The sequence below is a fragment of the Ovis canadensis genome, chromosome 21 (genome assembly GCF_042477335.2).
Source record: "Ovis canadensis isolate MfBH-ARS-UI-01 breed Bighorn chromosome 21, ARS-UI_OviCan_v2, whole genome shotgun sequence".
Taxonomy (NCBI): Eukaryota; Metazoa; Chordata; class Mammalia; order Artiodactyla; family Bovidae; genus Ovis; species Ovis canadensis.
The window spans coordinates 24,868,040-24,888,482 of NC_091265.1; the positions used below are offsets into that span (position 1 = coordinate 24,868,040).

The window sequence follows — 20,443 nt, forward strand, 5'->3', positions numbered from 1 at the left end:
TCTACAAGTGATAAATGCTGGAGAGGCTGTGGAGAAAAGGGAACCCTGGTTTTCTTGAATTCACAAAAATACTTTTGACGTTCAGATTACCTCCCCTTTGTTGCAAATTTCTAGGTAACCTGGCTCCTCTCCCCCTCTGACCCCTCACTCCTCAGAGAACTCCTCAGAGCAGTTCTCTCAGGGATAGTTGAGTGAGATGCTGTCTTCCCAGGCTTGAAGTCCTAAAAATTCCCATCAGATAAAACCTGACTCCCAACTTTTAAGTCGTGAATATTTTTTTAAGTCAACAAAAGGAACAGCAGCTCAGCCTCACGTCCTCCGTGGAATAAGAAAAGATATGAGTAAAGGCCATAGGGTCCACCCTCCAGGAGGGCAGGGCCATGCTTGGTGCTAAGCAGAAGATTCGAGCCATCTCCTAGCCAGTCCTCTGCTCCACCCTCCTGGGAGTCACCAAGCCCACGTGGCCAACCCCACGGCGGGGCATCTGGAGCCCCCGCACTGGAGGGTCAAGGGCCCCCCAGGGCTGCATGTCTGCTCCAGCCTGCTCCCGCTCAGGCTGGTGGAAGGCCTCCTCCAGCCAGGCTGGTTCTCAGCAAGCAGGGCGCTCGGGCTGGTGGAAGGCCTCCTCCCACCGGGCTGGTTCTCAGCAAGCACGGCCTCCCCAGCATTGACTCATTCGCTGGCAGCCTCGTCAGGAATTTCTGGAAAAGGCAGAGGCTCAGGTGACTTTTGTTGTTTCAGCTGGGATCAGAGAAGCGTCCCTACTCCTAGCAGAGGACAGAGACCTGGAAGGAGAAAAGCGATAGGAATGGTCACGCCCGGGGGACTCACCAGCTGTGTCCTTCCCAAGAAGCCAGCTCCAGGAGGCTGCTGGCCTGGTGAGCGCGGGCTCCAGGCCCCATGGCTGGCTGCCCGCATGGACCCAGGAAAGCTGGCTGGCTTGTCAGCTCCAGAAAGTACCCCCGCCCCGCCAGTCCTCCTTGGACCTTCCTTGCCCTCAAGACCTGCCTCGTTCCTGAGAGCAGACGGCAGCTCAGGGGGCCTGCAGTGTGTGCCAGGCCACTGTCAGCCCTCATGCTTTCAAATTTTCATCTGTGAGCCCGGGTGCTTAACCGTCAGATGCTGGATTCAGACAAGCCTGGGTCTGCCGTCAGATGCTCTACCCCTGAGCTGTATTTCCAAGACAAGCCTAGGTCAAAATCCCCAACTTTGGGATTTCTGCTTTGGGACTTTGGCCAAGTGGCTTAACTCCTCACAGTCTTCTTTTCCTTACCTGTAAGAGGAACATGATCGTATTGACAGTCACGAAAGGCACTCAGCCAGTACTGCCAGAAAGACCAGGATGCTTCGCTAAGGTGAGCATCAGTCCTGGCTGGACAGACACTCTGCCGATCCGCTGTTAAATGTTCCCACCGCCACTCCCTCTGTTTATGGCACCCAGGTTATCGTAAGGGCTGTAGTGATGTAGAGGCAGGAACAGGCATGTAACCGGAGACGGTTCCGGTACCAAGTACTGAAACGCCTGGTGCACCGCAGGCTCGCAACACATAAGGGTGGGAGGGAGGGAGGGTTGAAACAGAGCGGCTTTGATGGGAGCGGGGTGAGGACCAGTGTGAGCGCAGGACAGGGGGAGCTGAGAAGCGAGGCGGGTTCCACCTCACCTCTCTCCACTCTCCGCACCCACCCTGTTTCTGCAGCCCACTGAATTCCTCAGTTCCATGGGTTTTATGCCCACTCTTCAATTCTGAATGTGCTGGTCCCTCTGCCTGGAACTCTTTTCTGCTCTTGGCCAATTTCTCTTTGTCCTTAAGACTCAAACCTCAGCGCCGCCCCCCACCAGGATACCCCACCCAGGGCCAAACCTGTTCCACAGCCCCCAAGATGACCCCACCCTTCACCAGGAGCCCAGGAGTGACATTGGGCAATGGTCACCCACTTGGCACAATATTGCAAAATACCCCGGACTCAGGTGCGGGGACGGAGGGAAAGGGGCAGAGCGGGAAGAACGGCCCAGCTCTGACGTCCGTCCAGCTGCTCTGCCCTGTTTCCAGGACACTGGGGGGCTGTTTCCAGCTCTCAGGGGTCTGCTGCCTCTCCCCCTACTGAAAATCACTCAGTCGTGTCCGACTCTTTGCAACCCTATGGGCTGTAGCCCACCAGGCTCCTCTGTCCATGGAATTCTCCAGGCCAGAATACTGGAGTGGGTAGCCTTTCCCTTCTCCAGGGGATCTTCCCAACCCAGGGATCAAACCCAGCTCTCCCGCACTGCAGGCGGATTCTTTACCATCTGAGCCACCAGAAGGTGACCAGCCCACTTGTGAAAGTGGGCCCAACCTTATTCAAGAGGCCTCCCAGTGCCCCGGCTCCAAGCCTCCAGGCCCCTTGGCCACACCCTGGCAGAGCCCAACTCCCTGTCCTCATTGCCCAGGATGGCAGCCTCATCTCACCTGAGACATAGCCAGTTCTTCCCCTTTTCTCTGATAACCCATGGTTTAGGATAGAACCTTCTTCAACTTTGTCAAAAGTGGCAATTAATTAAAAATTAAAAATAAATAAAATTTAAAAGTGACTGTTAAAAGCCCAATAGCAACTACATTTTCAGCTTGTCCTTCTATGCTATTTTCTGTACCTACAACCTCCAGTACTCAGTTTGCGGGAAGTGCAATTATGGAAAGCTCCCTCTGAAAAGGAAAATTTGTTTTTCTTTCATCATGAACAAGGAACAAACAACCATGCCTTCAGCTGCCCGTGGCGTGTGTGGGTGCAAGCGATGTTACCCTGGACCCCCGGGCTTCTCTAGGTGATTGATTCCAGAAAGCTAAGCAGCTTCCTTCCTCTCTGCTTTTAAACCCTTACTGCATAACTCAAGACCATCCTCCTCCTCCTCATTAACTTTAATGAAACTTTATGAAACTTAAATGAAAGTTAATGATGGAGATGACTTTATTTGCCAAACTTTCTAACACAGGATTTGAGAACTGCTGTTTTCCCTCTTGAGTTCTCGACTGTGATTAGGGTCACTGGCCTCTTCGGAGGATGTCCTTGGAGGAAGATCCCAGAAAGGAGAATGAGAAGTAGCCAGCAAGGGAGCCACTGACCATGAGGTTCCAGAAGCCACGTGCAGAGTTTCCCATAGGAAAGAATGAACACCAGTATCAAATGATAATGAAAAGTCAGGGAGCAGCAGGGCTGAGGACTGACACTGAGCTTGACAAGGGGGAGGAACTCGTGGCATCAAGACAGGAGATTCGCTGGATGGGACTGGGTTTCAGGGAGACCAAGAAGCAAGGAAATGCAGACCATGAGTATGAAAGTGTTGGTTGCCCAGTTGTGTCTGACTCTTTGCAACTCCATCCACTATAGCCCACCAGGCTCCTCTGTCCATGGGATTCCCCAGGCAAGAATACTGGAGAGGGTAGCCATTTCCTTCTCCAGGGGATCTTCCCAACCCAGGGATCGAACCTAGGTCTGCTGCGTTGTAGGCAGATTCTTTACCATCTGAGCCACCAGGGAAGCCAGCAATGAGTATATTAAGCTCTATAAAGGAACTTGGCTATAAAGGGAAGTAAGAGGCAGGACAGGCTTCCCAGGTGGCTCAGTGGTAAAGAACCCACCTGCCAATGCAGGAGACATGGGTTCACCCTCTGAGTCAGGAAGATCCCCTGGAAAACGAAACGGTAACCCACTCCAGTATTCTTGCCTGAGAAACCCCATGGACAGAGGAGCCTGGCACGCTATAGTCCGTGGGGTCACAAAAGAGTAGGACACAACTCAGCGACTAAACAACAGCGGCAACAAAAAAAATGGGGTGGCAATGACATAGGGTCAAGAAGAGGTTTCTAAGGATGGCAACTTGACGACGTATTTGCATGCTGATGGCAGTGGTCCACTAGAAAGGGAGCAGTCGAGGATGCCAGAGGAGGAACAGGAAGAGAATTACAAAGCAAACTCCTGGAGTAGGTATACCTGGCAGGGTCCAGTCCACACCCGGAGGTGGCTTTCGCTAAGAGCAGGGATCATTCATCCCTGTAACAGGAGGAAAGGCGAAGTGTACGGACCGGAGGCAGAGGTTTTATAGGCCTAATGGTCAGAGAATTCACTTTTCTCCTGGCTGTTTTTATTTTCCTGAACTTCTCTTTCCATTTCTGAGAGGGGCCTGGGAGAAAAAAAAGAATGCTCAGTAGTACCTATTTCCCAGAGTTGTTGTAAACAATAAATGAAGAAATAAATTCAGGCAAGCATATACATAGCACAGAGCCAAGGTCACGGTGAGAACAATCAATTCGGAGAGGTTGCCATTGTATTCTTTGAACATTTTCGACTCTTTTTGATCAGATTTCCCTAGCTTTTGTGTTTTCCACCACTTCCAGAGTCACAGCTGAACAATTATGTCCACAGCCTAAGTTCACTTCCCCACCTCCGCTACCACCTACTTCGCAGGTTCCCCCCACCCCCACCCCCCACCCCTATCCCCCCACCCCCACCCCGCACAGGGAAAGCCCAGGAGGCCGCTGCTGCTGCCTTCAACTCCAGAGTCAGGAAAGGCTGTCTGAGCTGCACAGACCAGGCAGCGGGCAGGAACAGCACCCCGGGTTTACCTGCGTTACTTCCTGCTTTGCTACACTTTACTTGGTGACTGACGGGGGAAGCCACTGTCCTTCTCTGGCCTCAGTTTCCTCATCTGTACCATTGTTGGCTGTCATGCTCGCCATCCAGCACTGAATTTCTGCAGGTAAGCTGTTGTTCAGCCTGCAGGTTTAACCACAGAGATACTTGACATCCAAGGAGGACAAGCTCCATCAAGAAGGCAGGGTCCTTGAGAGGTCCTCTGATGAAATATCTCTGGCGCCACCTGGTGTTCTATGTTTGGTACATCTCTTTCGGGAGGCAGAGTTCAGTTCAGTTCAGTTCGGTTCCCTCGCTCAGTCGTGTCTGACTCTTTGCGACCCCATGAACTGCAGCACGCCAGGCTTCCCTGTCCACCACCAACTCCTGGAGTCTACTCAAACTCATGTCCATTGAGTCAGTGATGCCATCCAACTGTCCCATCCTCTGTTGTCCCCTTCTCCTGCCTTCAATCTTTCCCAGCATCAGGGTCTTTTCCAATGAGTCAGTTCTTCACTGATGTGATGTGATGCCCAAAGTATTGGAGTTTCAGCTTCAGCATCAGTCCTTCTAATGAGTATTCAGGACTGATTTCCTTTAGGATGAACTGATTGGATCTCCTTGCAGTCCAAGGGACTCTCAAGAATCTTCTCCAACACCACAGTTCCAAAGCATCAATTCTTCAGTGCTCAGCTGTCTTTATAGTCCAACTCTCACACCCATACGTGACTACTGGAAAAACCATAGTTTTGACTAGATGGACTTTTGTTGGCAAAGTAATGTCTCTGCTTTTGAATATGCTATCTAGGTTGGTCATAGCTTTTTTCCCAAGGAGCAAGTGTCTTTTAGTTTCATGGCTGCAATCACCATCTGCAGTGATTTTGGAGCCCAAAAATGTAAAGTCTCTCACTGTTTCCACTGTTTCCCCATCTATTTCCCATGAAGTGATGCGACCAGATGCCATGATTTTAGTTTTCTGAATGTTGAGCTTTAGGCCAACTTTTTCACTCTCCTCTTTCACTTTCATCAAGAGGCTCTTTAGTTCATCTTCACTTTCTGCCATAAGGGTGGTGTCATCTGCATATCTGAGGTTATTAATATTTCTCCGGGCAATCTTGATTCCAGCCTGTGCTTCTTCCAGTCCAGCGTTTCTCATGATGTACTCTGCATAGAAGTTAAATAAGCAGGGTGACAATATACAGCCGTGACGGACTCCTTTCCTGATTTGGAACCAGTCTATTGTCCCACATATGGTTCTAACTGTTGCCTCTTGACCTGCATACAGGTTTCTCAGGAGGCAGGTAAAGTCGTCTGGTATTCCCATCTCTTTAAGAATTTTCCAAAGTTTGTTGTGATCCACACAGTCAAAGAATTTGGCGTAGTCAATAAAAAGTAGATGTTTTTCTGGAACTCTCTTGCCTTTTTGATGATTCAGCTGATGATGGCAATTTGATCTCTGGTTCCTCTGCCTTTTCTAAATCCAGCTTGAACATCTGGAAGTTCACAGTTCATGTACTGTTGAAGCCTGGCTTGGAGAATTTTAAGCATGACTTTGCTAGTGTGTGAGAGGAGAGCAATTGTGCAGTAGTTTGAACACTCTTCAGCATTGTCTTTCTTTGGGATTCTTTCATTGCCTTTCTTCAGGAGGCAGAAGGCTGTCCTGAAATAGAACTAGATGAGGTGAAAACTTGCTCTCTGTCCAATGGAAAACTGGACACAGAAATGAAAAATACACTCCTATTCTCACCCTGCAACCATTAGTATTTTACAGCGCCATCCAGATTCTGCGTGTATATTTTGATACAGTTAGAATCATGGTTATGTAGACTGTTTTAATGTTCTCTTCCTTCCAACTAATTACATGCTTTGCATGTATGAGGCCCTGGATTCAATCCTGGCATCTCCACAGCGAGTGAATGCGTTTATTTAGAGTCCCTGGAGTAGGAAATGGCAGCACACTCCAGTATTCTTGCCTGGACAATCCCATGGACAGAGGAGCCTGGCGGGCTATGTAGGATCGTACAGAGCTGGACACGACTGAGCATGCTTGCACATCCTTCCAACTAATTAAGTGACGTATAGGAGGGGTTAAGAGCACCAGCCCAAGAGCCTGATTCCCCGAGTTCACTCTGTTATGTGATCTTGGCCAACTCAGCAAACTGCTCCATACCTCACTTTCCCAGTCTGTAAAACAGGGATGATTATGATACAATTAAATGTCTTTACATTAAGACTTATAAAGCACTCTGAATAATCTGTGCTGTCAGTTACTACATGGCATTTTCTATGTTGCTATCATAAGGAGCATTTTTAATGGCTGCGATATCCTACTCAGGGTCTACATTAGCTAATTTACTTAAACATCACTCTTTTGTTGATTTTTTGTTTTTTTCCAGTCATTCTGTGTTATAAGTGACAGTGTCATAAATACCCTACAACATACCTTTTGGATTTTTTTCATACATAGATTCCCAAAAGTAGAAGCATGAGGTCAAAGGGCAAGAACATTTTATGCCTTGGTTTATATTGGGAAATAGTTTTCCAAAAAGGATTGTAGCTGTTTAGAATGGAATGTGGGGTGGGACTTTACTCTTTTCCCTCCTCCCTCACCAGCCAGAGATAATATCGATTTCTTTTTTATTTGTATAATTTTAACCAGCCATAAACAATCCCGCTTGAATTTCCTTTTCTTTGATCATCCTAAATGCTTAGCATTGCCAGCTGCAGGTACTTTACTGTGACTCTGTCAGCATCCAAATCAGTGGTTTTAACAGAGAAAACTTGACATAAAGACTTGTGGATTATACATTAAAGAACTGAAAAGCCAGGAAGAAATACTAAGGACCTGCTACCACCCCCATAGGCTGGGGGTAACATAGGGAAGATGAGGTAGGGAGCACTATGAGGTTAGTTCTAGAAGTAATGGACAAAGTGCAAAGTGAATTTAACCACTGCTTCTGGAACAAACTGCTGCTGTAAGAGTAAAAAAAAAACAACCCAAGGCAATGGAGTTGCCAGATCTCGCAAAAACAAAAATGCAGATGATCAGCTAAATTTGAGTTTCAGAGAAATAAGTTTTTAGAATATTTATGTAATAATGCATGGAACACATGCTAAAAAAAAAACATTTCATGTTTATCTAAAAATCAGATTTAACTGAATGTCTTACATTTTACCAAGCAATCTTCCCAGGTGGGGATGATGCTGAAAAAAGTGTTCTTTCCCTCCTCATTTAGCCTTTTGGTCACCCCCTGGCACCCCCTATTGGCATAGCCTGCCATAAAGCCAACTGGTAAGGCTGGAAAGTGGTTTGCAGACCAAGGAGCAACAATTATCCAGTAACTGGCAGAGCCCACCCTTTTGGATGCTCAGCATCAGTGCACACCCATTCTACACATTGATACCTCCAGATGACAATATAAACAATTCTAACAAAATGCCTAATAAAATGCAACTATCTTTCCAGCTGGTGCAGACATTCTTACCTTCTCCCTGACACGGGGAGAGGCAGTCTCCGCAGTTCTTTCCTTTACCAGCTAGAGAATGTCGCTCATCATCTGTTTCAACAAGAATGAAATCTCTGGCCCCTGTAGTCACCAACCTTCAACACACCCTGAAAGGAGTTCAGGGCAGCAACAGGGATGGGGTCCTCTGTATCCTGGGAGAAACAGGCAGAACAGGCCTTCAGATAGTTAGATATTTTCAGGAGAAGATTTTATGAACCCAGTTTCTTGCATCTTGTCATATCTGCAAAAGCATAAAGTCATTAGTGGAGACATCTGCTTCTCGTGACCAGGAATAACCTTCTGGTGACTAGCAGCAGCCTTCCTGCCAAAATGTGTACTTGACTGCACTGCCCTCTTCCCTAAAATCACATGTATACTGACCTCCCCCTCATCACTGCTGAGTAGTTCCCAGAACTATTTGAAAGGCTGTCTCCCGGGCTAAGGTCCTCATTTTGCCCCCAAATAAGCACTAACTCTCAACTCTGACAGTGTGCACTTTTTTTTCAATCCACATATTTATATCTGGAAGATAGTCACACTACCCAAATCTGGGCAAGATTAACTACTCTTCCAACTCAGTCACATTTGAAAACTCTGTTATCCAGAGGCTGAATTGTTGAATTAACCTTCAACAAAACTTATAAGAGGAAGAAAAAGAGAGAGTAAATTAGTTAATATGAACCATTACATCACATGATAATCAAGGAAGGAACTTTGCATGGTTACTACATCCCTCGTTTCTATCACCAGTCATGCAGCCATGATTGGTGTTTATTTGTTTCTTCCCGTGCCATGTTTGCTTATTCTCAGACAAGACCTCGGCTTGCCAGTGTCCCTTAGTAAGATGACCCAGACCTTCATTTCTGAAGGATCTGCGCCCTCAGCAGCTCTGCCTCTCTTTCATTGCAACAATATTTGTTACTATCTGTTCTGGAGCACTGGAGTGCTATGACACACCCCTGCATGCAGAGTATTATATGAAAGAGAGTTGCTGGACACCCTGCATGCCTACAGGCTTGGCTCTGTGAGGGCGAGGGAAAGCTGCTTGTTCCATCACAGGTTCTAGGTACGGAGAACTCTGTCAAGGGTCTTGGCGGTGGGGCCCGGGGGCCAGACGGTCACCTCAGTCCACTCTGTTGCAGGCACAGCCTCTGTGGCCGTGGCAGGGATCCTGGCTGCTCTGCGGATCACCAAGAACAAGCTCTCCAATCACGTGTTTGTTTTCCAAGGTGCTGGTGAGGTGAGTCCCCCCGAGGGCTCTCTACAGTCGCTCCAGAAGGAGAATAACAATACGGGGAGGAGAAACAAGGGGATGCCTTCTGGGCTCCAGAGGAGAGGAAACAGCCCAGAAGCATGGTGATCATTGCACCCGCCTGGGCCCCACCATTTGGGTATCTCGAGGCGGGGCCTTAACAAGGCCTCCTGGGAGGAGTGGGGGAAGAAGGGAGGATCTTGTCGAAGTGTCTGATAAATCCTGAGTAGCTCTGGCCTTTTGTCTGAACACCACCTCGCAGGCAGCCATGGGCATTGCCCACCTCCTTGTCATGGCCCTAGAGAAAGAAGGTGTACCCACAGCAGAGGCCAAAAGGAAGATCTGGATGGTGGACTCCAAGGGCCTCATTGTCAAGGTACTGTCAGTCTGGAGACCTGCAGGTTTCCTGAGACCTGCAACTCTCGGAAGGGGACTGGAGGAGATCTTCCAGGGGGCAAACTGCTCAGACAGAATAGAGAGCAGGACAGCAGTGTCCTGATCTCCACAGCAAATGACTCATCCCGCAGGAGCCTTAACACTCTTGTCCAAAAGCTTTGAATGTGCGTGTGAGTGTGTCTGCCTCCTGCTCCCAGCCTCACCTCCCTGCTTCCTGTCTTGCACTCACCTCCAGCCGTATTCAACCACAGTTGTCCCAAAGTGACATGCTCCCTTTCTTCCCCATCTTTGCATATGTTGTTCCTCTGCCCGGAATGAGTGCCCATCTCCCTTGCCACATGCCCGCTCAGCCCCATCTGTCACCTCCTTCAAGCAGTGTTCCTTGAGCATCGAGGTCTTGGTTAGTTTCCTAGAGGAAACTGCCGTCTGCCCTTCGTGTATTGATATTACACTTGTCACGTTATGGGGCTGGCACCCCTCTGCTGGTCTCCCTCCCCATGAGGCTGTAAGTCTTGATATCCGTGTCCAGCATGTGATAAGAACATAATTGATATCTGAGGCATTGGTGAAGGACTGAGTAAGGGAGACAGTCCAGCTTCTGACTGCAGTGTGCTGAGGGCCCAGCTGGATGGCCTCCTTCCTTAGGATTTCACTCGGAGCTCCATGTTTTAATTCCCCAAATTCCACTAACATAGAATGTGTCCATGAGAGATTATTTTTTTTAAGACAGAGATGGGAACAAGAGGGTCTCAGCCAAGAATAGTGGAGTCCCCCACAAGCAGCAACAGACCCTCTCAGGGCAGACTTCCACTGGAGGGGACCGGGACCTGGACCCCGCCTCCTGCCCCAGAGCCTTCCAGAGCGTGGTCCAGGCATGGGTGGCAGGCTGCCACGCTTGCCTCTTGCCCGCCTTTCATTATCACTTTGCTCAACTGAGCTCGCCCCTCCTCCACGGTCTGTCAGAGCTGCCATTCTCACTCCGGTTCTCGTGGGACCAATTGACCCAGGGGAGTCATCCTTGACCAGCCTGTGACCCACTGCCTCCTATGTGAAGACATGGAAGGGATCTAACACAATGTGAAGTAAGTCAGAGGAAGACAAATAGCACATATCACTCCTGTGTGAAATCTAATTTTTTAATATGACACACATAAAAAATGAACTTATTTGTAAAACAGAAACAGATTCACAGATTTGGAAAACAAATTTACCATCACCAAAGGGGAAATATGGGAGGGAAGGAAAAATTAGGAGCGCGGGATTAACATGCAAACACTACCGTGTATAAAATAGATAACCAACAAGGACCTACTGTATAGCACAAGGAACTCCACTCAATATTCTGTAATAACCTATATGGGAAATGAACCTGAAAAAGAATGAATATATGCATATGTATGACTGAATCACTGTGCTGTATATCTGAAACTAACACAGCACTGCAAATAAACTAGACTCCAGTAAAATTTGTAAAGGAAGAAGTGGAAAGAATCTCGAGCTCACTGGGAACAGCCAGCCATTGCAAGCCAGTTCTGGATCCCAGATTATTCTAATTTATAGGGAGGTTAACGAAAGAGAAAGTGTTAGTCGCTCAGTCATGTCCCACTCTTTGCGACCCCATGGTCTGTAGCCCACCAGGCTCCTCTGTCCATGGGATTCTCCAGGCAAGAATACTGGAGTGGGTTGCCATGCCCTCCTCCAGGGGATCTTCTTCAGTCAAGGATCAAACCCGGGTCTCCTGCACTGCAGGCAGATTCTTTACCATCTGAGCCACCAGGGAGGCACTGGAGAGGTTAATTTCAGTTTCAGTTCCGTCACTCCATTGTGTGTCTGACTCCTTGCGACCCCGTGGGGAGGTTAATGGCTCTTATCAAATACACCCTGATGCTGGGTGCCTTGGGCCCCCATCCCTCACTGGGCCTGTGTGTTGTATGTCTCGGGGTCAAGAGTCTCAGTTAGACTCAGGCATTTCCTCCGAGCCTTTCTGTCCTGACCTAGGAAGCCACGACCCGAGCAGCTCAAAGAAAGGCTTTATTGGATTCTCCATATGTGGTTTGGATTAAAGAAACACACACACACACAACATTCACGTTTCAAATCCTTAGCTTCCACCTCAGGTTCCAATCTAGAGGACGGGCCTCAACACTTCTGACAGCTCAGCCCAAAGCACAGGGCTCTGCAGGAAAGGTTCTGAGAGTCTCCGGAACATCCCCACCCTACCCGGTGGTTCTCATCACCACAGCTGCATCGTGCTCTTCCTTTTCCTGCAGGGGAGGAGCCACCTGAACCATGAAAAGGAGATGTTTGCCCAGGACCACCCCGAAGTGAACTCCCTGGAGGAGGTGGTGAGGCTGGTGAAGCCCACAGCCATCATAGGTAGGAGGAGGGGGCGGCCCAATGCTCAGCCCAGCTAATTCTCTTGACTTGCAGGTGAAGACTGAGGCTCAACCAGGGAACTTCAGCAACCCGTGGAGACGCAGCTCTTTCCCCTCATGTCCAATTCAGTGCTTTTATTGAGTTATTGAGTTTTATTGAGGTATTGCTGCATGTGAACCATAGAATGGAGGCACCACACTGGGCTTCATGATGCAGAATTACTCCATAGAGTGGAAAAAACACAGGCTGGTCTCTCTGACCAAGATGAAATGAGCTCCTTGGAGGGGACCCTGGCATCACCCCTCTCCTGGGGGGAGCAGCCCACTCTAAAGGGCAGTGGCCAGGAATGCCTTCACAGGTGTATCTTCACTGGCCAGGGGCCTGGGACAGACCAGTGGTCCCTTAGGACTTAATGGGGGTCTCAGCCAGCTCAAGCAGGAAGACCCTTTTCTCTCATCCTCTGTTGTCCCCATGGCCGATGACACCCCCCAAGACTCCTGAGCCTTCTGTGCTGTATCTAGTTGCCTGCCAGCACCACCAGGAGAGGAATGGGGTGTTTATAAAGTGTAGGCATCCCCACTACCCCCCTTCTCCCCATAGGTGTTGCCGCGATCGCAGGAGCCTTCACGGAGCAGATCCTGAGGGACATGGCCTCCTTCCACGAACACCCTATCATCTTTGCCCTGAGCAACCCCACCAGCAAGGCCGAGTGCACGGCTGAGAAGTGCTACCGGGTCACCGAGGTCAGCGGGGAGTGCTTCCTGCCCCAGGCGGAGAGGACTCAAGTGACTATGAGTCACCCTATGAGTAGGGTGGGGAGAAAAATGGAGCTGGCCCCCAAACCCAGGTCTGGCTCCAAAGCCCCGGCTCTTACCATTATGCCTTGGTGCCCAGGGTCCCCTCACATAGAGCTTTGACCAGAACTCGAGGCGCTGGTAGACTCTGCACACCTGGCTTGGCTCTCTGGGGAGGTGGCAAGTTAGAAAGGCACACCTTCCCCTTCCGGTGGTTTTGTGGCCACCGGGGAGCCCGGTGGGAGCTCGGCTTTCCGGTCAGATGAACAGGCCTGCTTTCAGCACCCGCAGCAGAACGCCGAGCACTCGGGAGAAGCCGGAGAAGGGGTCAACGTTCGGGAGAACAGACTAGGCCACCATCACTCCCGCAACCCGTCTCCAAGCTCCGCCTCTGGTTCTCTTCCTCCCCCAGGGCCGAGGGATCTTTGCCAGCGGAAGTCCTTTTCCAAGCGTGACTCTGGAAGATGGCAGGACCTTCTTTCCCGGGCAGGGCAACAACGCCTACGTGTTCCCCGGCGTGGCCCTGGGAGTCATCGCCGGCGGGATCCGGCACATCCCGGATGAGATCTTCCTCCTGACGGCAGAGGTATCCGTGTTCCCTGCTCCTGCGCGCTGCTCGGAGGGCCTACCCTGGTCCCTGAAGACGCCTTGTCTTGTTTCTGCTGCTCCCTGCCCCCTAAGTCCTTCAGTGGCTCTCCAAAGGGCTCCAATGTCAAGCTTCTCAAGATCACCTTGAGGCTTGAACGTCTCTGAAAACACACACAGGGTTTCTAAGGGGCGCAAAGCTGGGTAAGGAAGAGTCAGTGGGAGGGGGTGTTGGCAGGAGGCCCTGGCACTGAGGGGACATACCTGGTGGGGCTCCCTGCCTCCCGGCAGTACTCGTGTGCCTGCCAAGAACAGAAATGTCACCAAAGCCACCTCAAACAGTGGGCTCATGAACCATGACAAGCAATCGATTCTTCCGACCATGGGTGCTGGCCGCGTTACTGGTAACCGGGAGCAAAATAAGCCCCACTAGAGCAGCCTTCTATAAGGAAGGTTGCAGGCTGGGTTGGCCTGCTCTGAGTACCCCTATCTTGAGCACAGATGTGGGTGTACACCTGCCCCAGGTACCTTACTAGAAAAGCTCCCAGAAGGGCTCTTTACTGGACACAGTGAAAACAATGAAACAATTCACTGAGAATGACAGCCCACATTCAAAATAATGGTTTTTAATAACAGCTACAGTGGCCGACATTTATCAGTCGCTTACTAAATACCAGGCACTTCACATTTATCTTCACTCTGCGGAACCACGGCAATAGAAATGTTTCTGTTGGAAAGTTAAGCTAATCCGAACTATGTTGTTGTCATCGTTCAGTCGTGTCCGACTTTTTGCGACCCCGTGGCCTGCAGCACACCAGGCTCCTCTGTCCTCCACTATCTCCCAGAGTGTGCTCAAACTCATGTCCATTGAGTTGGTGATACCATCCAACCATCTCATCCTCTGCCACCCCTTTCTCCTTTTGCCTTCAACCTTTCCCAGCATCAGGGTCTTTTCCAACGAGTCAGCTCTACGCATCAGATAGCCAAAGTATTAGAGCTTTAGCTTCAGCATCAGCCCTTACAGTGAATATTCAGGTTGATTTCCTTTAGGATTGACTGGTTTGATCTCCTTACAGTCCAAAGGACTCTGAAAACTATAAACAAATATCAAATACATTCATCCCCAGTGAGCTCCAAAGGCTCAGCTGTGATCTCTGGCCTGTGTCTGCGTTCCCCTCTCACCAGGGCACTGGCGAGAGCCCTAAACCAGCATGACACAGAACGGCTTCCACACAGCCATACCCAGCCCTGCTCCTATGAGCCCCCCAAGAAACTAACTGCTTCACGCACCAAGTTCCTTCTTCCTATGTCTCCTGGAGGCCTGTCAGCCTCGCGCAAGCCTCGTGCACACTAGCTCTGGTTTTGTGCTGTGGTTCTCTGTCCCTCTTATCTAAGTATTTTGTGTTTGTATTTCTTCTGGTTGCTCTGATTGGTGGTGGTGATGCTTTGGTGATCATGGGCACAACTGCCTGAAACTCCCACTGGATAGGAAGAGTCACTTTCTGCTTGGAGTTGGCCTGCAAGCAGTTTCCCTGTTGTGCAGAAACACGGTTGCCAGAGCCTTCCTCTGCAACCCCTAGAGACATCTGCCCAACCCCCACCTCGTGCTGTGGGACAGTTCCGCTCCATAGTTTCTGGAATAGTGTCCATGAATTAAGCAGGAACCCCTCCTCAATCTACTTCTCAGTTACTTGCTATGAGCACAAGGCCCCTGCCTCCCTGGAGCTGACAGTCTGGTCTTCAAAGTCATGGCAGGTTACATTTCTGAAAAGGGTGCTTTTAAATTAAGATAACTTCAGTTGCATCTGATTTCTCTATATAAAAAGTAATATGTATTTTAGGAGATTTACATGCACTGTCTCATGTCATCTTGACAGCCGGGTAAAATACAGCGATCATCCCTGTGTTATAGACAAGGAAACAGGCACTGAGAGTTTAAGTTGCTTGCCCCGGGTCACCTGGCTTGTGAGCAATGTGCCAGGAGGGCCCCAGGCAATTTGCCTTGAAGCTGCATCAGAGCATGGGCAATGCCCAGCGTCTTAGAAGCAACCACATCTACTGCGATCTAACTCGTCACTGCAGGAGCTTTCTAGCTGCAGATCTATCCCTGGGAATCCTGCTTCCCCTGATCAATCCATCCTCGACAGCTCCACAAAGAGGATCCTTCGAAGCCAGGAACAGGCCCTCTTGTCTCCTAAACTTCAGACTTTTATATGGCTCATTGGTGCTCCCAGGAAAGTCCAAACCCCTTCATGCGGTTCATCCCAGGCCCTCCTTCCCTCCCCCTGCCATCGGCCTATCCATCCTTTTCACAGTCATGCTCTCTCTCCTCTCCAAGAATTTTCGTGTGCTATTCCTTCTCCTCTCTTCAAGGAACTCATACTTGGCCCTTCAGGTCTTAGCTTCTGTCTTTTCTTCTGGACGCCTTTTTTTATTAAGAGTGAGTTTGCGCCTGGCTCTTCTCTCTGAACAGGGTCTTACCCTTCTCTCTCTGCTGCCTGCCTCTACCTCAGCTGCTCCATCTTCCTCTCCCATGTCACCAGCCTTGCCTCATTTTCTTTCTTTTTTTTTTTTTTTGCCTGACCACGAGGCATGTAGGATCTTGGTTCCTCGACCAGGGACTGAACTTGCATCCACCTGTGTCTCCCACACTGGAGGGCTTCCCTGGTGGCTCAGTGGGAAAGAATCTACCTGCCAACACAGGAGACTCAGGTTCAACCCCTGGGTTGGGAAGATCCCCTGGAGGAGGAAATGGCAAACCACTGCAGTATTCTTGCCTGGAGAAGTCCATGAACAAGGAGCCTGGCAGACTATAGTCCATGGAGCCCCAAACGAGTCAGACATGACTTAGCGACTAAACACTGCACTAGAAGCATGGGGTCTCAACCACTGGACCACCAGCGGGGCCCCTGGAGGGCTGGGCCCTGCCCTCCTCTGTGCCTGTCTGTCCCCTCTCCTTGCCATCACTCTAATCATTCATTTTCCACTGAGCCTCCCGGAAGGAAAAGACTGGCTTCTCCACCATGCCCTTCTGCACCTAGTGCAGAGCCTGGCAAGTCACAGGGCTCTGTGAAGGCTGGGCTGAGTGAATGGAAAGGAGAAAGCCAAGCATGAAAATGTGGCCCATGTCCCTCCCGTCTGCCCAACTCTGAAGCAAGACCAGCTCCTTTCCCGGTCTGTTCCGGGACACAAGACTTCTCATGTGGCTTTTCTCCAGATTGAAACTTGACACAAGAAGGCGGGATGGGGGTGCACTCAGAGCCACATCAAAGAGGCTGTTCTGCAAGGCTGGCTGAGCACCAGGCCCCCAGCAGGAGGAAGAGGCTCGCGGGGGAGGGCTGCCCCTCAGAGAGCAACCCTGGAGCAGGGAGGGCGTCCCAGGGTGCAGGATCGGAGCATTTATGCAGGGAGCAGGTACTCCTGTGGGGAGTCACTCGGTGGAGAAGCAGCCAGTCCTCACCGGGGCCAGGGCTGGGATGGTGAATCAAGGAGCCCTGAATACAGAGACACAGGACGGTCATGATGGATGCCCAGGATGCTCCTAAGTGTGTGGAAGGGGCTGGAGCTTAGGAAGCGAGGGACTCAGGCATCCCAAGGCAACAGGCTAGGCCAGCCAAGGGGGTCCCGGAGTCTGCTCTGTGCACGCGTGCTTAGTTAGCCCAGTCATGTCCAACTCTTTGCGACCGCAGGGGCTGTAACCCACCAGGCTCCTCTGTCCATGGGATTCTGCAGGCAAGAATACCAGAGTGGGTCAGAATTCCCTTCTGCAGGGGATCTTCCCGACCCAGGGATCAAATCCACCTCTTTGCATCTCCTGCACTGGCAGGTGGGTTCTTTACCAGCTGCTCTGCAAGTCACTAGTTTACTCATCTTGGCCCTAGTGATTTTCCTTCAGAATTCAGAGCGCCTCATGTTGTTTTAAGCCTCAGCTAGTCTCAAAGGACATAAAGCATGTGTCCTTGTTGTAAGCCTAAGCTTTAAGCACCCTAGGGCCACAAAGTGGCAAGACAACAGCGGAAACGGCAGTGACTGGCCACCTGTGAGGGGCAAGGTGAGTCTCCAGTGTACTGGGTCAGGCTTGTTCTAGAAAGGCAGAAAATCAGCTTACTCCTCTCCCTTGTCTCTCCCCAGCAAATTGCCCAAGAGGTCTCTGAACACCATCTGTCACAGGGGAGACTGTACCCGCCCCTCAGCACCATCCGAGACGTGTCTCTGAGAATCGCCATCAAAGTAAGGGGCTCCTCACCCCTGTAACACGGGTAGCGGCATTTGTCAACTCCCTCTGACTCTATGGGGACTGAAGGGAGGGCAGCACTGGACATGTCCTGGCTCCCTGGCCTATACTGCCTGCTCCCCAAAGGCTGCTGACACACTCTGGCCTGGAGCTCGAGCCCCATCCCGACACCCACTCAGGGCAGTTCTGGGAAGCTCCTGCACTTCCCCTCAGACACCAGGCAGAAAGGCCATCAAAGTCCATAGTTTTGTGGACCAGAACGTGGGTGGGATTTTTTTTTAATGAATCATAAGTACCCATTTATACAAAAAGGTCAGCTTGCATAGCATCATGGAAAGAGCTTGGGCTGTGGAGTCCCAGCCCTGCCAGTCAGCAGCAGAGGCTCCTCAGGACAATCACTGCACCTCCCTGAACCTCAGTTTCCTTCTTTTCCAAAGAATTCCTCTCTCCCAGAGTTTTGGGTCTTCCCTGGTGGCTCAGTGGTAAAGAACCCACCCGCCAAGCAGAAGATGTGGGTTCGATCCCTGGGTTGGGAAAACTCTTTGGGTTGGGAAAATTCTCTGGAGAAGGAGATGGCAAACCAGTCCAGTATTCTTGTCTGGAGACTCCCATGGACAGAGGAGCCTGGCGGGCTACAGTCCACGGGGTTGCAGAGAATTGGACAGGACTGAGCAACTAAACACCTCCCAGAGTTTTGGAGGACATTAAAGGAGAACAGCTTGAAAAAGCTCCACACTTGGCACCTTTCTGGCCAGAGTAGATGCTCATGCTTTCTCTTTCTCTCAGGATGGCTGGGCCACGGGGTGATCAACTTCTTGGAATAGTCTAAGTATAAATGTCACCCAACAGACTATGCAGAGATGATGGGTATTCAGAGAACCAGAACATAGAACCCTAAAGACTGACCTGACACTGATAATTGTTGCATCTGGATGACAAATACACGAGGGTTTATTATACTGTTATTTCTATTAATACATATTTTACATTTTCTGTAAGTTTTAAGAGTAATTTCAGAAAATGCATTGCACGACAGACAGCGTGCACTCCCCAAGAGTTGTCCTGTGTGGGTTCCAGAATCAGACTGTGGGGCTTGTTGTCCTCAAGCCCAACTGTCCAGCTGATAGTCCAGCTCCACCCTGTCCAGTTCCTTTCAGGGATATTTAGCTTCATACTCTTGTGAAGCCAAAGCTAATACCCAAAGAACATTGTCCAAGCTGTTCTCCCAATTCAAGCCACGTTTAGGAGAGACAAAGTATCAGGCACTGAACACTTTTGCCTGCTACCTAGCTTTATCCTCACACCATGCCAGAGGAAGCTGTCATTACCCCCACCTCACAGATGCGAGGACTGAGGCTCAGCCAGGATGGCATCACTAGAAAGGACCCACAGGCAGTTGGAAGCAGAAGCAGACTTTAGCCTGAAGCCTCTTGACCCAGACTATGTTTATCCCACTGTGTCAGAGCTCCCTTATGAGGCAGAAAGCTCTAGCTCCTTCCCCTCCAGTGGCTTCAGGGGCCACATGCCTGCTGCGGGTGTATCCCCTTCCACAAGCTCCCAAGCGAGGGTCTTCAGGCAGGCTCCTCCTTAGAGCCAGTTCCTCAGTCACACATATTTTTCCCTAGGTCCTCGACTTCGCGTACAAACACAACCTGGCCTCCTACTACCCAGAGCCCGAGGACAAGGAGGCTTTTGTAAGGTCCCTGGTCTATACTCCAGAATATGACTCCTTTACGCTGGACAGCTACACGTGGCCTGAGGAAGCCATGAATATTCAGACCATCTGATGCAACCTCAAAGGCTGGGATAGGGCTGGATGAAGCCCAGGGTAACACTGACAATATAAATGGGTTCAAAAATGGCCATCCTTGTCATTGTGTTTTTCCTTTGAACTTTCTGGTGTGAGGGGAGAGGCCCAGGCATAAGATGAGTAAGAGCTTTGTCCCTGAAGGAGGCCTTGGGTTCACTTTCCTGTAACCCTCCTCAGGCTTCCTTCCCAAGAATGTCTTCATCTGCCAATTGCCAACTTTTGGCTAGACCTTGTGGAAATCTAGAATCTGCCTTGACAAGGTCTGGGGTCTAGTAGAGGAGATGAGATATGGGCACAAGGCATTTTGCCATCAGGGAGAAAGTGGTTAAGCCCCTGAAAGAACTGCAGATAAAGGTCGTGTGCTCAGAGAAGGGAGAGGATCCTTCCTATGAGGGCATAAGAGAAGGCTTCATGGCGATCCACCCACCAGGAAGTTCAGTCTCTGCTGGACAAATACACACCCTCCAAGACTCAGAGGGCGTGAGGGCTGAGTGTCTGGCTCAAAGCAAGTCACAAGTCAGAAATGGTCACTGCCCTGTGGGCTGCTGAGTGTGGGCATGCCTTTGTGGTTATTACCAAAAGGAAAACCAGAGAAATGTGGGTGGGGACGGGCAGCAAACCAAGGCAGGAGAGAGGCTGTGAGGGGAAGGGCACCATGGGGAGCGTGAGGGAAGACTTGATTTCATGTTCCTGACTCAGGGATGAACTCTCCAGGCCTTCACACTCTCAAGTAATTCAGCAAACTGGAACAGCTTTCATACAGAAGGCTGTCAGTCTGCGTGTCTCTTATACCAGGTTTGGTCGTAGCCTTCACCTCCCTGGTGTCCAGCAGAGCCCTGGGGAGGGTTGGGGGGCGCCGAGCTTGCGGCCCCCACGATGGAAGAC

At 50.3% G+C, this 20,443-nt stretch overlaps 1 protein-coding gene and 1 long non-coding RNA gene across 5 annotated transcripts in view; one reads left to right on the plus strand and one right to left on the minus strand.

The window, feature by feature from the left end:
• The window catches only part of ME3 (malic enzyme 3), a 235,287-nt gene extending 215,676 nt beyond the window's left edge, over window positions 1–19,611 (plus strand). For 2 of the 4 annotated variants that reach the window (XM_069564842.1, XM_069564843.1), the window contains exons 9-15: window positions 9,254–9,351; window positions 9,626–9,739; window positions 12,030–12,135; window positions 12,736–12,878; window positions 13,342–13,515; window positions 17,646–17,744; window positions 19,374–19,611. In XM_069564842.1, the coding sequence (XP_069420943.1) occupies window positions 9,254–9,351; window positions 9,626–9,739; window positions 12,030–12,135; window positions 12,736–12,878; window positions 13,342–13,515; window positions 17,646–17,744; window positions 19,374–19,535 (896 nt within the window). In that variant the 3' untranslated portion in view covers window positions 19,536–19,611. The remainder of the gene's footprint in view (window positions 1–9,253; window positions 9,352–9,625; window positions 9,740–12,029; window positions 12,136–12,735; window positions 12,879–13,341; window positions 13,516–17,645; window positions 17,745–19,373) is intronic. The other 2 variants (XM_069564844.1, XM_069564845.1) reach the window with 1 other exon arrangement.
• On the minus strand, window positions 2,926–8,184 carry LOC138426383 (uncharacterized). The gene is made up of 3 exons (XR_011251627.1): window positions 8,091–8,184; window positions 4,599–6,789; window positions 2,926–4,156 (listed from the first exon to the last, which is right to left on the minus strand). It is a non-coding gene; the product is annotated as an uncharacterized lncRNA (long non-coding RNA).
• Window positions 19,612–20,443: the final 832 nt, after the last annotated feature.